At 43.6% G+C, this 15704-nt stretch overlaps 1 protein-coding gene across 3 annotated transcripts; it reads right to left on the reverse strand.

Moving 5' to 3' along the window:
- Positions 1–144: 144 nt before the first annotated feature.
- On the reverse strand, positions 145–15147 carry trim25 (tripartite motif containing 25). 3 transcript variants are annotated; one of them, XM_056409799.1, is made up of 12 exons: positions 13177–15147; positions 12205–12853; positions 11727–11822; positions 11261–11494; positions 10064–10232; positions 9643–9669; positions 9378–9443; positions 9019–9279; positions 7698–7757; positions 7454–7552; positions 5173–5232; positions 145–3722 (listed from the first exon to the last, which is right to left on the reverse strand). In XM_056409799.1, the coding sequence occupies exons 2-12, from the start codon at positions 12808–12810 to the stop codon at positions 3172–3174; spliced, it is 2229 nt and encodes a 742-aa protein (XP_056265774.1). In that variant the 5' UTR covers positions 12811–12853; positions 13177–15147; the 3' UTR covers positions 145–3171. The 3 variants fall into 3 exon arrangements, with proteins under 3 accessions (XP_056265774.1, XP_056265775.1, XP_056265776.1); XM_056409800.1 differs by having other exon boundaries at positions 12205–12886; XM_056409801.1 differs by lacking the exon at positions 9643–9669.
- Positions 15148–15704: the final 557 nt, after the last annotated feature.

The following is a 15704-nucleotide window of genomic DNA, read 5'->3' on the forward strand; positions in this document are numbered from 1 at the left end:
GTAAATTGAAATAATCTCATTATTATTCTATCTCATAATTGTGACTTTTTTATTCTTTTATTTTTTTCTCAATGGCATTAATGAGCTTCCATATTTATCACTTGTGGGATCCAATAATAAAAATTAAAAAAAGAAACGAGAAACATCTTTTAATTGGTTTAATAGGAATTAACTTACCAACAGTGTTGCAAACAGCCACCACACATAAACGATTAAAACATGTTTGAGTGAACTTCTTACAGCGTGCAGTTTGGGGTCAAATCCAACGCACGGGTACACTTGGAAACAGAAGATGCAAAGAACAAGGAACTTTATTTCCGTGAGCAAACATACATATTGATCTAAACGCCACTGGATCCTGTGGATGATTTACCAAAAATCATGACACTCTAAAATAGAAGGCGCAAGCAATTAAGTCATAAAGTTGAACCACTGCACTCGGCGTAGACACGCCCGTCGGCTGTTCGAGGTCGTTGGGAGCGAACCTGTGTCAAGACGACGAGTCCCGAAGCACGATCGATCTGATGCGTTGACGAGTGAAAACAGAAGATTCCACTGCACAGGTCCAGTCGGGGGTGTACTACCCAAATATTCTCACGCAACCTAAGAATAAAAGGTCCGTACTTTTGCAGAGATCTTTAAACTTAACCAATGTGGCAGCTAGGGGGGTGGGGTCTCTGATTGGCCTCAGCTGCTGGCCGATTGGTAATCAGCCAGCTGCTGACTGCTTCCATGAAAAGGAGCAGTAGAGAGTGAGGTTGAAGAGAGAGAGGGAGCAGAGGCGGTATCAGGACAACCCTCGTCCGAACATTAACGAGGTTATTAAGTCCTTCTGGTCGACGGAGAATAAAAAGGTCCGTACTTCTGCAGAGATCCTGAAACTTCACCGACATTAAACCGATTAATGCAGCGGTCGACATGTCCGAACCGCAACGAGGTTATCGGTAATGTCAACAGCGTCAATGCCGTGAAGTTAGTGGAGCAAAGGTATAAAAAAACGTTGCTCTTAACGTACCGACAGTTCGTCGTCTCACACCTTTTATCGGCTACGAGATTCAGCGCGGTTGTCGTGGAACGTCAGTAAAACGGCCCTTCCATTCAAAACTGTGTCACATATTAAGGCGCGAATGAAGCGATTAAACCACAAATAGTCGGGCGAATCAACTCACGCGAGTAAAGCGTTGCGAATATTCGTAACGTTACGAGAGCCAGAGTGAAAGAGCTAGATTTAACAAGTGCATTAATAAACACACTTGTCACAGCGTGTTGCACGTTGCCGCCACCAGAGTGACAACTTTGTTTGGCTCGTTTCCTGTAACCGGTGTAGCAGTGAAGCATGGTTGAATTGACTAGCTTAGCTAACTAGCGTGCAGCTACACTAGTTAGCTTGTTTTGAACTAAATTTGTTTAATGACCACAAGAAACAGTTAAATGTCTGTTGCGCTGCTCTTCTCTTGATATGGGTACCCTGCTCAGCCAATCACATCACAGGAACACATCTGTATCCAGCCACGTGGTCAACGTGGTCCGTTAAGCATCGTTTGGTATCAAACTTTATATAGGAAATAATCTCGGGTGACCAGAAATTATTCATATGCTCATATATGAACAAAAGAATCCTGATAACTGTTGAGACAAAATGGTGGAATTCTCCAATTTTTGCCACTGTTCAAGTTGTATCTCAGTTCCTCATCTGATTCAGCTCTCTTGACTTCAACTCCCATAATGCACCACCAGCAGGCCAGTGAAGGCTGCTAATTACTTAAAGTTGGAACACCTGGAAGTAGAAGCAACGTAACCAGCAACAAACAAAGGACACAATGAATATTGAGCCGAGTTGGAAAGAGTTGTATAAAAACACGTAGGAACTTAAAACCATCTTCACCACATCCCTAAACCTCTCGGAGCGAAGCCAACGCTCCAAAAACACCCAACAATTCACACGCAGAATTAATATGCACCGCCGTGAGCTGGAGAGTGACGTCATTAATTCACTTGTTCATCCAGTCACATTCACAATGTTGTAATCCCAGTGGAGGAGGAAGGGGATCGGACCTCCTCAAACTGAAACCCAGTCCCCACTCCTCCGAGCTTCATCCCGTCAAGGTGACGGGCTGAAGGTCACCGACCTCACACCTAAAGCGCTCTTTCACTTTTGTACCAGTTTTCAAATCACGTTTATTTTAAAAGGAAAAAAATAATGAAAATGGGAAATATATTTGATCCTGCCGGTCTCTGAACCATCAAACACGGAGCTATGCCTGTATTTCATCTGCGTAGTATACCATATAATATAGCTTTAAAAAGCAAATTGTGTATCTTGCTTTTTAAAATACTTATTATGAAGCAATTGGGACACGGGAGTGCGTCCGAATCCCTCAACATGCAGTTGACAGACTGTAAAACATGGAGGTATTTTGCTTTTCCTATGTTTTTAAAAAGCTATCTTAATTTTTTGGGTCATCCAAATACAAATTCAGCGTCATCAGTAAAAGGACAACCACGAAGGACGTACAGTCGCTACGATAGGCTGGGCAGAATAACCTTGAAGCAGAGCAGTAATCCCTAATGGTTATAATAATTATCACTAATTTCCATTTGGGTTGTAACTGTACGACTGTGTTAGAGGGAGGGGGGGGAGGGGTCAGCGGCCAGTTTCTTGCCATGAAAAATAAGGACTGGGTTCATCGGTACAACTAGTCAACAAAGTCATCTTTTTGGTTAATGAGTATAGGTATAAAAGGTTGAAAACGAATGTTTTTTAAATCGATTAATCGTAAAAATAATCTCCAGATTAATCACCTTTTTGGTACATAATGACGCGGAGATGTTCGAGCACAACAATGATGCTATGAACGCGAACGCGAGGGCGTTGGATGTCCCGACGTTTGTGGGATGTCCAGAACAAGAATAAAGCAGAGTGCTCGTCTATTCCGTGGTGGATGGAGGAAATTACAACCGTATCCACGGAACAGAGGAGCGGCGATAAGCCCCGCCCCTTTGCGAACGAAGCCAATGAACCACAAATAGCTGTAAAGGGTTGCGAGTTCTGTTTTGGAAGAAAAGGTTGAAAATGCAATTTTTTTTTTATAGATTAATCGGAAGAAAAACAATCTCCAGATTAATCGATTGTTCAAATATTCGTTAGCCGCAGCCCCTTTACGTAGCATCTCAATTAGCATCGGCTCCGGGCACCTGCAGCTTGCACAGAGACGCAGACGAGCCGCTGGACAGAATCCAGAAGGCCGGGTACACGGGTTTGTTGAAGGGGAACACGAAGGAGTGGAAGGGGTGCGCCTCGCCCGCCACGTTGTAGAACGTGGCGGTGCCCGCCTCGCAGTCCAACAGCACGCCGATGCGCTTCGGGTTGGGGTTGACCAGCACGCTCTCGCTGCTGTTGTGCCACGCCGACAGCTTGCCGGCGAACCACTCGACGCACCAGGACCGGCTGTTGCGGCCCAGTCGGCTGGCGAGACCTTCGCGCTCGATGCCGGCGTACGCCAGGCCGACGCCGCTGAAGTTGTTGCTGCTCAGCTTGACCTCCCAGTAGTGGCGTCCCCTGGAGAAGCCTTTGGAGGCGAGCACCTGGGAGCAGCTGACGAAGCGTTCGGGGCCGTCGGGGTATTTGGCCGGTTCGTCCAACATCGACGCCTGCGTGAGGGTCTCGTTCAGCGCGATGCGTTTGTGGGCCGTCTTCGGATCCAACGTGAGTATCGTTCCATCTGGGAGGGACGGAAAAGAAAGCCCACAGAAACACATATCACACACTGGAAACATTTAATGTCAGAATATATTTCAATCATTTACAACAATTTATCTTATTGATTAGTTAATTAATCAATTGTATTTATTCTTTATTTTCCCTTGCCTGGAAACCAATTCAATCCCCAGACATGCATACGCTCATACATACCGTATTTTCCGCACTAAAAGGCGCACTTAAAAGCCTTTAATTTTCTCAAAAAACAACAGTTCGCTTTATAATCCGGAGCGCCTTGTATATGGATTAATTCTGTTTGTGCTTACTGACCTCGAAGCGATTTTGTGTGGTTCACGGCGCGCTGTCAACATGTTTTAGTACGACTTCGGTAAACTCCAAAGCCGCACCGCTTGCAGCATCACGGCTACCGCAGTTAGGAGCGTCGCGGAGTAATACTGCAAAAACCAGATCACTGAAAAGAAGATCCGGTCAGAGCACGTCACCAACATGGACACGGTTCCCCTCACCTCTGATACCCCCGTGAACCGCACCGTGGAGGAAACAGGGACCAGAACGATGTCACCCTTCACTGTAGTTCTCGCTTGCGGTTGTGAGTGTATTGTGTTGTATTTTACGTGTTATAACTGAACAATGTTGAGAGTTATTGTGAACACGTTTCATAAAATTTGACTGGCTGACTGTTTTGTTTCGCTTAATGCGCCTTATAGTCCGGTGCGCTATATACATGAAAAAAGATGGAAAATAGACCATTCATTGACAGTGCGCCTTATAATCCAGTGCGCCCTATAGTGCGGAAAATACGGTACACACCTGCCATCATCAATGTATTTTGTTTCTTTAAATACAAAATAAAATTAATTAATCCCCAAAAAAAAGCTCACACACACGCAGACACACACACATAAGCACACATGTACACATGCATTTTTATTTATTTATTTTTGCTTTTTCTTAATACTCTGATCTTATGATGTTTCGTCCTCCTCTATGTGTTATGTCTATGTATTGTCTTTTGTCTTATAATCAAAATAAACAACTACTATCTAATAGTTGTATTATTGCCTAATAGTCTTATTATTGCCTAATAGTCTTATTATTGCCTAATAGTCTGATTACTGTCCAATAGTTTTATTATTGCCTCAGTCTTATTATAGTCTAATAGTCTTATTATTGTCTAATAGTCATTATATTGCCTAATAGTCATTATATTGCCTAATAGTCTTATTATTGCCATTTTTATGACAATTGCTCATATCCTGTAAGCCTAAATAAGTAAATTTATTATTTTTGAACAAAGGTTAAATGTTATTTCACAAGTTTAAAAGAGTTCTTTTCTCCTGGGTTTCAGTCAGTGGGGAAACAATCACCCCTTAAATGTAAACGTCTCCCCTGCAAACCAACGACACGTCCCCACTGACGGAGGAGGACACCTGCCGCTCTCGTTCACCTACATTTCAGAAGTTCGCTTCTCGGTATCGCCGACGTGATGTCCAGGGGAATGTCCGTCGTTCCTACGCAAGACAAAAACACATTTGTCATCGGGCTCGTGGGAAGACGACGAAAAGCTTTAAAAACACAGAGTTTATGCATTTTTAATCTGTTTTGAGCTCATTGTTTTTATGAAGGCTGGTGAATTCCCTCGAGTGATGTTTCTGGACTCGGTGCCTTCAGTCGGGCTGAAGACCACAGCTGGAACAAATATGGGGGTTGTAAAAATAAATAAAAGGAGTGTATTGTGGGTAATTTAAGTGCCAGGTTATTTATTGGTTATTTATTTAATAAAGAAGACGATATGGCTGGTTCTGCAGCTATATATATAATATATACACACACACAGTAATATATATATACATACATATATATATGGCAGCAACAGTTTATATATATATATACACCCATAGTAATATATATAAATACATATATGTAAGCAACAGATAATATATATATATATTTACATAGTTAATATATATACACTACCGTTCAAAAGTTTGGGATCACTTAGAAATGACTTTATTTTTCAAAGAAAAGCACTGTTTTTTTCAATAAAGATAACATTCAATTAATCAGAAATACACTCTCTACATTGTTAATGTGGTAAATGACTATTCTAGGGGGAAATGTCTGGTTTCTAATGAAATATCTCCAGATGTGTATAGAGGCCCATTTCCATCAACTATCACTCCAGTGTTCTAATGGTACATTGTGTTTGCTAATCGCCTTAGAAGACTAATGTCTGATTAGAAAACCCTTGTGCAATTATGTTAGCACAGCTGAAAACAGTTATGCTGGTGATATAAGCTATACAACTGGCCTTCCTTTGAGCTTGAAGTTTGTAGAACAAAATTAATACTTCAAATATTAATCATTATTTCTAACCTTGTCAATGTCTTTTATATTCATTTGATAAATAAAAGTGTGATTTTTCATGGAAGACACGAAATTGTCTGGGTGATCCCAAACTTTTGAACATTAGTGTATATATGGCAGCATCAGTTAATATATATATATATATGCACACACACACACACACACAGTAATGTATATATATTAGGGCTGTCAGCATTAACGCGTTAATCTATGCGATTAATTTGGCCGCGATTAACGCACTAAAATATTTTAATGCAATTAACGCAACTTTATTTACTTCCGGTGTTCGTTGAAGTTTTTTCACTCCTCTGAGTGTCAAACCGCGGCAGTACGGTTTAACACTGTTTCCGTTTTTAAAACAATTATTTATCCGCGAAAATAAGGATCATAAATCAGTTTAACTCGTGGATGAATCAGTCGGGTTTCCTCCTGCTCCTCCTTCCTCCCGTCTCCCCCTCTGATACGCAGAGGAACGGAGGGGCGACGTGTCGGGTGACGCGGCGCGGAAAGAACTCGTCACACGAAACCTTCACCGTGATTGGTCAATCCGTTTGTCTCTCAACATTTTGCGAAAAAAACCACCAATGAACACTCAGTAAATCACAAAGGACCTCCCACCTCACAGGTGAGGCTCATTAGCAGCCTGTCAGTCAGAGAGCAGAGAACACGGCACCAGACTGAGCCTCATTGAATAGAGCTGAGATTGTTCTGGAATGTTTGATGTATAACACGTGGGTATGTGTCATATGCAAACGCCTTTAAAAGGTAAATTTACATTTTTTTGTAAAATGTATAAAATGCCCTCAGCCTCCAGAGGGTTAACGTGACATGTGAATGTCAGTCAGTTACCAAGGCCACTGGTTCTGCTGTTCAGTGTTAAAGATGACAGGACCAATGGGGTCTCAATATACTTCTTTTTTTTACGAATCTGATGTTTCACTGAAGAAACAATTTATCATCCACGATATTAAATACCTCGCTGGCACTTTATATGTAGGAGCCTCTTTGAAAACACAGCTCTGTGTGATGTTTGGTCTTTAAAAAGAAGAAGAAAAAATTCATTAATCGCGATTAATGAATTTCAAAATGTGCGATTAATTAGTTACTTTTTTTTAAAGCGATTGACAGCCCTACTAAATATATACATACATAGTTAATATATATACACATATATATATATACATATATACACACACACATATACATATATATATAACTGTTGCTGCACAACCAGCCATATCATCTTCCATACATAATAACCTGGCAGTCAAATTACCCACAATACACTCCACTACCCCAGTTTCTTTCCAGCTGTGGTCTTATATAATATATATAATATACAGTAGAAGACTCTCATGGACCTACCTGCCGCCTCTTTGGGTGTGCCTTGCATCAGGTCCTCCGTTGAATGGGCTGGATGGCTTTTCCCCGCGTTGCCCTCTGTGGCTTGGGCTGCTTTTTGTTCTGTAAAAGATAAAAAACAAAAAACATAGTTCCTCTTTTCTACGAGCTGTAAACACGACTGAGACTTCAGCTTCCGCTAGACGTGCCTAATAAACTGGCAACGGAGTGTTTCCCACGCAGTCTGATAATAAATACATTTACTTACTTTGAGGTTTCTTCTTGGGGCCCGGTTTGGGTTGAGCACCTGCACCTGTCCATTGTTGCTCTGAGATTTTAAAAGAAAAGGAATCTTTGAACATTCCTGTTAAATACATGAAGACCAGCTGACAGGTAGGAGACCAGCTGACAGGTAGGAGACCAGCTGACAGGCAGGAGACCAGCTGACAGGCAGGAGACCAGCTGACAGGCAGGAGACCAGCTGACAGGTAGGAGACCAGCTGACAGGCAGGAGACCAGCTGACAGGTAGAAGACCAGCTGACAGGCAGGAGACCAGCTGACAGGCAGAAGACCAGCTGACAGGCAGGAGACCAGCTGACAGGCAGGAGACCAGCTGACAGGCAGGAGACCAGCTGACAGGCAGGAGACCAGCTGACAGGCAGGAGACCAGCTGACAGGCAGGAGACCAGCTGACAGGCAGAAGACCAGCTGACAGGCAGGAGACCAGCTGACAGGCAGGAGACCAGCTGACAGGCAGAAGACCAGCTGACAGGCAGGAGACCAGCTGACAGGCAGGAGACCAGCTGACAGGCAGGAGACCAGCTGACAGGCAGAAGACCAGCTGACAGGCAGGAGACCAGCTGACAGGCAGGAGACCAGCTGACAGGCAGGAGACCAGCTGACAGGCAGGAGACCAGCTGACAGGTAGGAGACCAGCTGACAGGTAGGAGACCAGCTGACAGGTAGAAGACCAGCTGACAGGCAGGAGACCAGCTGACAGGTAGAAGCTCGTTAGGAGCTCGTTGGGTTAGGAGCTCGTTAGAAGTTCGTTAGGAGCTCGTTGGGTTAGGAGCTCGTTAGAAGCTCGTTAGGAGCTCGTTGGGTTAGGAGCTCGTTAGAAGCTCGTTAGGAGCTCGTTGGGTTAGGAGCTCGTTAGGAACTCGTTGGGTTCGGAGCTCCTGAGACGTATCAGCTTTATTATTCGAGTGAATTCATTCATAAAAACAGTTTTACACGACGCAGCGACAAGTAGAGGAATACTTTAAGATCAAGTGAAGTTACTTTGATGATGAGCCGGGTACTCTCTCGCTCTTTCATTATCTTTCTCTCTCTCTTTAATTCTTTCTCTCTCGCTCTCTTTAATTCTCTCTCTGGCTTGCTCTCTCTTTAATTCTCTTGCCATCTCTTTAATTCTCTCTCGCTATCCTTCTATAATTCTCTCTCTCTCTCTCTAATTGGCTTCACTATACTCTCTCACTGCATCTCATCTTTAACTGTCACATGTCCGACTCATTTCTCCTTCTCTCTTTTCAGCAGAAAGGCGATGAGCCCATGGTGAGTGTGAGAAGTATATTAAGATATATCTCACTCGTCTGATGTCCTTCCATGAAAGGAATAGGCAGGAATGGATGAGGCCTGTATGGAGGACCCATATGAGGAGGACCCATGAGAGGAGGACCCGTGTGAGGAGGACCCATGTAGGGGCCCTGTGGATGCTGGTGTGGGCTCCAGCCGGGTTGTGGCTCCATATGAGGCCCTTGGAATGGCTGCAGCAGCGAGCGGGTCGGCTGACGACCTGAACTACGGGACCTGGGCGGCTTCTTCTGCTTCGGGGACGACTTGGTTTCTTCTGAAACGGAGGAGGTTAAAAAAAACTTCATAAATGGAGCAATTTCTTTTTTGCGGTGAAAGTTTCTTTTATTGCAGCATATTTAGATGAATACGTACCAGACTCCAGCTGAGACCCGGTACTTCCAGAACTTGCAGCTGTTGAGCCAGGAGCTGCCGTTTCACCTTTTGAATGGGAAATGGACCTCGTTACTACAGCGCTCTCATCCCTCACATCCCTCTCTCTCTCTCTGCAATTAGTGAAGGACCCGATCAACCTGCGGAGCCCCCCACCGGTCAGTCCCAGTAGCACGTAGCCCCCCCCCCACCAGGCATAGCGTTAATAAAGTCAACATGTTGGTTTAATCTCACGACTCAAACTCACCAGGTGCGACAATGTCAGTCTTACATTCTGCAACACAAGTGGAACACGATTAGGGTTGGAAGTCTTGCGTTCATAAAAGTAGGCCAACAAATAATTAATTAGCCATGTTTAAGTTAGCTGGTAGCTAGCGCTAGCTCGTAGCTACAAGGTGACAGTCAGATACCCGTTGTTTGTCAGTGCTCCATGAGAACGGCGTTTACAGGGAATATGGACGAAGAGGTTTTTAATGTCCTCATTGTGCTTTTTTTTTTAAAGGATCGGTTCAGGCACCGTTTAGCACCGCTATCGTTTTAAAAGTACCGGTTTAGCACCGCTATCGGAAAAAACCCAAACGATACCCATCCCTAAACACGATTGGCTTCGTTATAATTTCATAAAAAACATTTCCTCTTTCCTCCGGTAACTGGACCGGCACACTCACCGGGTCGGAGGAGGAGGAGTCGGGCCTCGACGGGCTGCTTCAGCATCTCCGTCAGGTGCTCCTTCAGGAGGGCGGAGAAGGCCTGAGTCGCCGTCACGCTCTTGGAGTCCAGGGTGAGTCGAGGGGCGAAAGGCTCAAAGTTGGCAGCAGGAGGAAGGTCGAATGAAGCCTGAGAACAGAAACACAGGGAGGATGTCTGTCGGGACACACCTTCATGTCTACGGCTCCCAAAACTACCGGTCGGTCTTCCTCAGGCAGGAAATACTTCTTTAAGTTCTCAGGACTTCCTGATGCTCACCGGCCCAAAAAGGGCTTTTGTGTTCTCTGCCCCTCTTCCTGGAATGTGCTGCAGGATCATTTAAAAACTCAAAGAACTGACACCACGTACTGCTTTTTAAATACAACGGGAAAGAAATGGAGGCAGGTTCCCCGACACGTCCATGTGTCTTAAATTAACTCCTTACGTCACCGTCTCTTCACTTTTAGTTCCTTTAACTCGTCTTGTTCTGTGTTATTGTCTGTAACTATGCGTTTCTCATGTTTTTGTGTGTGTAACTATGCGTTTCTCATGTTTTTGTGTGTGTAGTTATGTGTTTCTTGTTGTTGTTTTTTTACTATGTGTTTCTCATGTTTCTTCAGTGTAATTATGTGTTTCTCATGTTTTTTCAGTGTAATTATGTATTTCTCATGTTTTTTTATGTGTTTGTGTTTTTGTGTAACTGTTTCTCATGTTTTTTCAGTGTAATTATGTGTTTCTTGTTTTTTTGTTTGTAACTGTGTTTCTCATGTTTTATGTGTTTCTTGTGTTTTTTTGTTTGTAATTATGTGTTTTTTTCTTTGTAATTATGTGTTTCTCATGTTTTTTCAGTGTAATTATGTGTTTCTCATGTTTTTTCAGTGTAATTATGTGTTTCTTGTGTTGTCTTGTTCAGGTTATCCTGGAAAAATAGTTTTTTAATCTCAATGGGACTTTAACTCACCTGGTTAAATATAGTTTTAAATAAATACAAAAAACTATACACAGTACTGATGATGGAGGAATAAAGCCGTTTGTATGTTATCCTTTATTAATGTCCTTTAACCCTTTAACGAAGCTTTATGGATTCATATTTGTCCGCTTTTGCTTCACTTATATTTAAAACTCTAAAAGTCAGCTTCCACATGTTGAGCGGATCGAGGATCACGGTTGTGTCTCACCTGCAGGAAGGCCAGCGTGTGGTTCTGGCTCAGCAGACCGTGGACCTCTTCTTTGGCTTTGCTCATGTTCTTCACGTTCTCGCTGAACTTCTTGGCCTGAGCCTTGAGTTTGCTCTGACAGCTCTGCAGCTCGCGGTCCACGGCGGTCAGAGACTCTCGCTCCTCTCGCGCCAACATGTCCTGGATCTGCTGGTACTCCACCGACAACGCCATCTTCTTGTTGGTCGCCGAGTCCTTGAATCAAGAGAACGACCCGTGAACAGATGGCTAGGTCACGAGACAGGGCGTGGACAAAAAAACAGAAACACCTCACAAGACAAAAACATGTTTATGGACTACAAATAAACTTGAATTGATTGATTTATTCAAGCTTCTTCTTGTTATTCTTGTTCTCGTTGTTCTTCTTCTTTCAAGGCACTTTTTGTTCCATTTGTGTAAATTAAACATGCTAAATGTTGATGGTTACCTTCAGCTTGTTCTGCAAGTCATCCATTTGACGTAGGACATTCTCATTCTTCGTTATCTTCCCGTCCAGAACATCCAATTTGGCTCTCAGGTCGGACTACAAACAGAACGGAGACACACAGCTCAGAGAGAATCGGGATTCATTCATTCATTCATTTTGTTCAGACCCATAATTATAACTATAAGTGATAACTTCAGCTTAAAAAAAGGACGATCAGGCGATTATGCTCACAATATCAAGCCGACTTGTTACCAGTGGTTACCAATGTTGTCCAGTGATTAATAAGCTCAATTAAGATCAGTAAGTATCGGCCAGATATCGGTTCATCCATCTGACACGCACACGCACACACACCTCAAAATGTGCCTTATAATAGGTGAGGACCCGTCAATAACGTCGTCACATGGTTGGTTGAACATTCGGTCCTCACAAAGATAGATGTACAAGTACACACATATACACACACACACACACACACCTCTGTCAGGTTCCTCCTCTCCTCGGGGGATATGAAGGGGCAGCCCTTGTGCACCTGCTGGAGGCAGAGGCTGCAGATCGGACGGCTGTGCTGGCTGCAGAAAAGCTCCATCAGCTTGTGGTGGTCCGGGCAGATCCGCTCCGACAGGTCGCCGAGGGGCCGGCTCAGCTGGTGGAGCCGAAAGGCGGGGTTGTCCCGGTGAGGCCGCAGGTGCTCCTCGCAGTAAGAGGCCATGCAGGTGAGGCAGGTCTGCGACGCTTCCGCTTCCATGCACGCGTCACAACGTACGACGTCGTCATCCTCCTCCTCCTCCTGCTGCTGCTGCTCGGCTCTCGGGGGGGCCTGGCTCTCGCTCTTCCTCAGGGTGAAGCTCTGCACCACGCTGCTGAGCACCGTGTTCTTCTTCAGCTCCGGTCTGGTGGCGAAGTGGGTCCGACACTGAGGACAGCTGTACGAGTCCTTCCAGGCGGCGAGCAGGCAGCCCTGGCAGAAGTTGTGTCCGCAGGGGATGGTCACCGGGCAGTCGAAGGGACTCAGGCAGATGCTGCACGTCAGCTCGTCCTCCAGACCGATCAGAGACAACGGACCCGCGTGCACGTCGGCCATGACCGGAGCGCGGCGACGCAGAGCAACGCGGAAACTGCTGCTGCTGCGGGGGAAACGAAACTTAACTCGCCCAGTTCTGGAAAACGAAAGTAAAGAGCTAGACTCGTTTAGAATTATTAGTTCGTTAATGTCGATGGATTTCCTCTCGTGTTGTGGATTATGAGAGCACAATAACAGTTAAACATAACTCGGGTTACTCAGGCACTCAGAACGAGGTTTGGACATTCAGCGCGTTAAAGTTTATATTTATATTACCGATTCAAACAAAACACATGAACAGGACACTCGGAAACAAAAACATATCTGTACATATCTAATATATATACATACACACACACATATATATATATTAATCTCCCACAGTACCTTGAGTCCTCAGGTGTACAGTTCTGACGTGTTGCTCCGATCCTGGCTATATATATATATATATATATATTGTATTACCCTCACAGATAATCTCTTCAAACAGCTCCCAGGACGGGTACTTGTGAGAACGCTCTCTCCGGGAAGTGTGTCACAACAATGAAGTTTTTTAAGGACTGGGCGTTCGGCAAACAACCGCGTCGACAGACCCGATCCGCGCATGCGCAGAGTTGCTTTGTGAAATGACGCATCCAAAGGCGTGCCAGAAACAACAGCAAAGGTCATGGTGATTAACAGGTCCAACAGAATGCTTTCTGGTCAGGCTATGTTGACGTTAGCTTTTTAATCTAACCGATTATAATTGTAAATATACATTTACTTAAAAAAGGCCAATAGAAAACAAAATGCTACTTTTGTTTTGTTTACGGATATTAACCTCTATTACAATTCAGGAAGAAAAAGAAAAGCAACAAAAGACCACAAGCAATGTTATTCAGGGATAGAATGTCATTATGCAACACAGGAACGCACCCCGAAATTCAGTTGAACTCCATTCGTCACACAGCAAACACGGGAGGAATGTAACTAAACCAGTTCTCTGAGGAAGATGATATGGCCAATGTCTTCACATTATAAATTCAACACGATAAAAACATTGTCCATCGACTGTGACTTTGAGGCACCATGACGTAAACACAGAGTCCTGTCCTGCCCATCAAGTGCAGCTTGATCCGGGTAAGAACGATGGCGCCACGGTCTCTGTCAAGATGTGGGCTCACTAACCTGTAGCTGCTGTCCTCCACCGTGTTGTTCTTCGACATCAGACGGGTAGCAGGAGGAAGGGTAGTGGAGTCGCCCTCGGTCCTCGCTGCAGGGTTTCACCTGGGCTCTCCTCCCTCTACCTGGGCTGCAGCTTGATGCCGTTTGGTCCAGCCGGTCTGGCTGGTAGGTCGTGGGTGTGATCATCTGAATGCCTATTGCACTTAATCCAATCCCAATTTCAGATGATGATTAATTGATTTTTTAAAATGTATTTATTATGATTCATTCTGTCATGCCATTAATGCTAAACACATTACATTACATTACATGTCATTTGGCTGACGCTTTTATCCAAAGCGACTTACAGTAGTTACATTCATTCACTGTAGACGCAGCTACAGGGAGCAACTCAGGGTTAAGTGCCTTGCTCAAGGACACATCGACTAGGGCGGGGATTGAACCTCCAACCCCCTGATGGAAAGACGGACCTGCTACCCACTCACACAAAGAAATACCAACAAATGAAAACAAAAATTAAGCAAAATTCCTGGGAGCTATACATACAACTTCTGATTAATTAACAACTGTTAAATCTGCAGCCCTTTTATTTATTTATTTTTGTTTTTATCAAATTTATAGAGGCAAACAATATTGCGTAATCCCTTTCACAATTTCTTTTTTTACATTTTATTTTTATTTCAGGGTTAAAGGTCCCATGATCAAGATGTTCATGTTTTAAGACAAAATATTAGGGCTGTCAATCGATTAAAAAAAATTAACTAATTAATCGCACAGTTTGAAATTGCGATTAATTAATCGCGATTAATCGCGATTAATCGCAATTACAAGTTAAAAGTTAAAAGTTCATTCTTTTTAAAGACAAAACTTCACACAGAGCTGTGTTTTCAAAGGGGCTCCTACCTATAAAGTGCCAGCGAGGTATTTAATATCGTGGATGATAAATTGTTTCTTCAGTGAAACATCAGATTAGTAAAAAAAAAAGAAGTATATTGAGACCCCATTGGTCCTGTCATCTTTAACATTGAACACAGCAGAACCAGTGGCCTTGGTAACTGACTGACATTCAAATATGTCACGTTAACCCTCTGGAGGCTGGGCTCATTTTATACATTTTACAAACAAACAAAAATTCACCGTTTAACCCTTGTGTTGCCTTCGGGTCATTTTGACCCGAATCAATATTACACCCTCCTGCCGCCTTTTAATTTGACCCCATTCAATGTTTAATGTCGGTGTTCTTTCGGTAGTCAACAAACAAACATAAAGTGCCTCACACTTAAACTTGGAAAACAATATTAATTCTAATAATTTTCTGGAGGTTTTAATTGCTGGCGTCAAATTGAACCCAAAGGGTAAAATATGTTAGTAAATATAAAGGTAACAGGAGGGTGAAACATTGAATCGGGTCAAAATGACCCAAAGGCGGGGGGAGGGTTAAATATTTAATCGGGTCAAAATGACCCGAAGGCAACACAAGGGTTAAAAGTGTTTCTCTTCTTTTTAAACACAAAACTTCACACAGAGCTGTGTTTTCAAAGAAGCTCCTACATATAAAGTGCCAGCGAGGTATTTAATATCGTGGATGATAAATTGTTTCTTCAGTGAAACATCAGATTAGTAAAAAAAAGAAGTATATTGAGACCCCATTGGTCCTGTCATCTTTAACACTGAACAGCAGAACCAGTGGCCTTGGGAACTGACTGACATTCACATATGTCACGTTAACCCCTCTGGAGGGGGGGGCATTT

Source organism: Pseudoliparis swirei, chromosome 24 (assembly GCF_029220125.1).
Source record: "Pseudoliparis swirei isolate HS2019 ecotype Mariana Trench chromosome 24, NWPU_hadal_v1, whole genome shotgun sequence".
Lineage (NCBI taxonomy): Eukaryota > Metazoa > Chordata > Actinopteri > Perciformes > Liparidae > Pseudoliparis > Pseudoliparis swirei.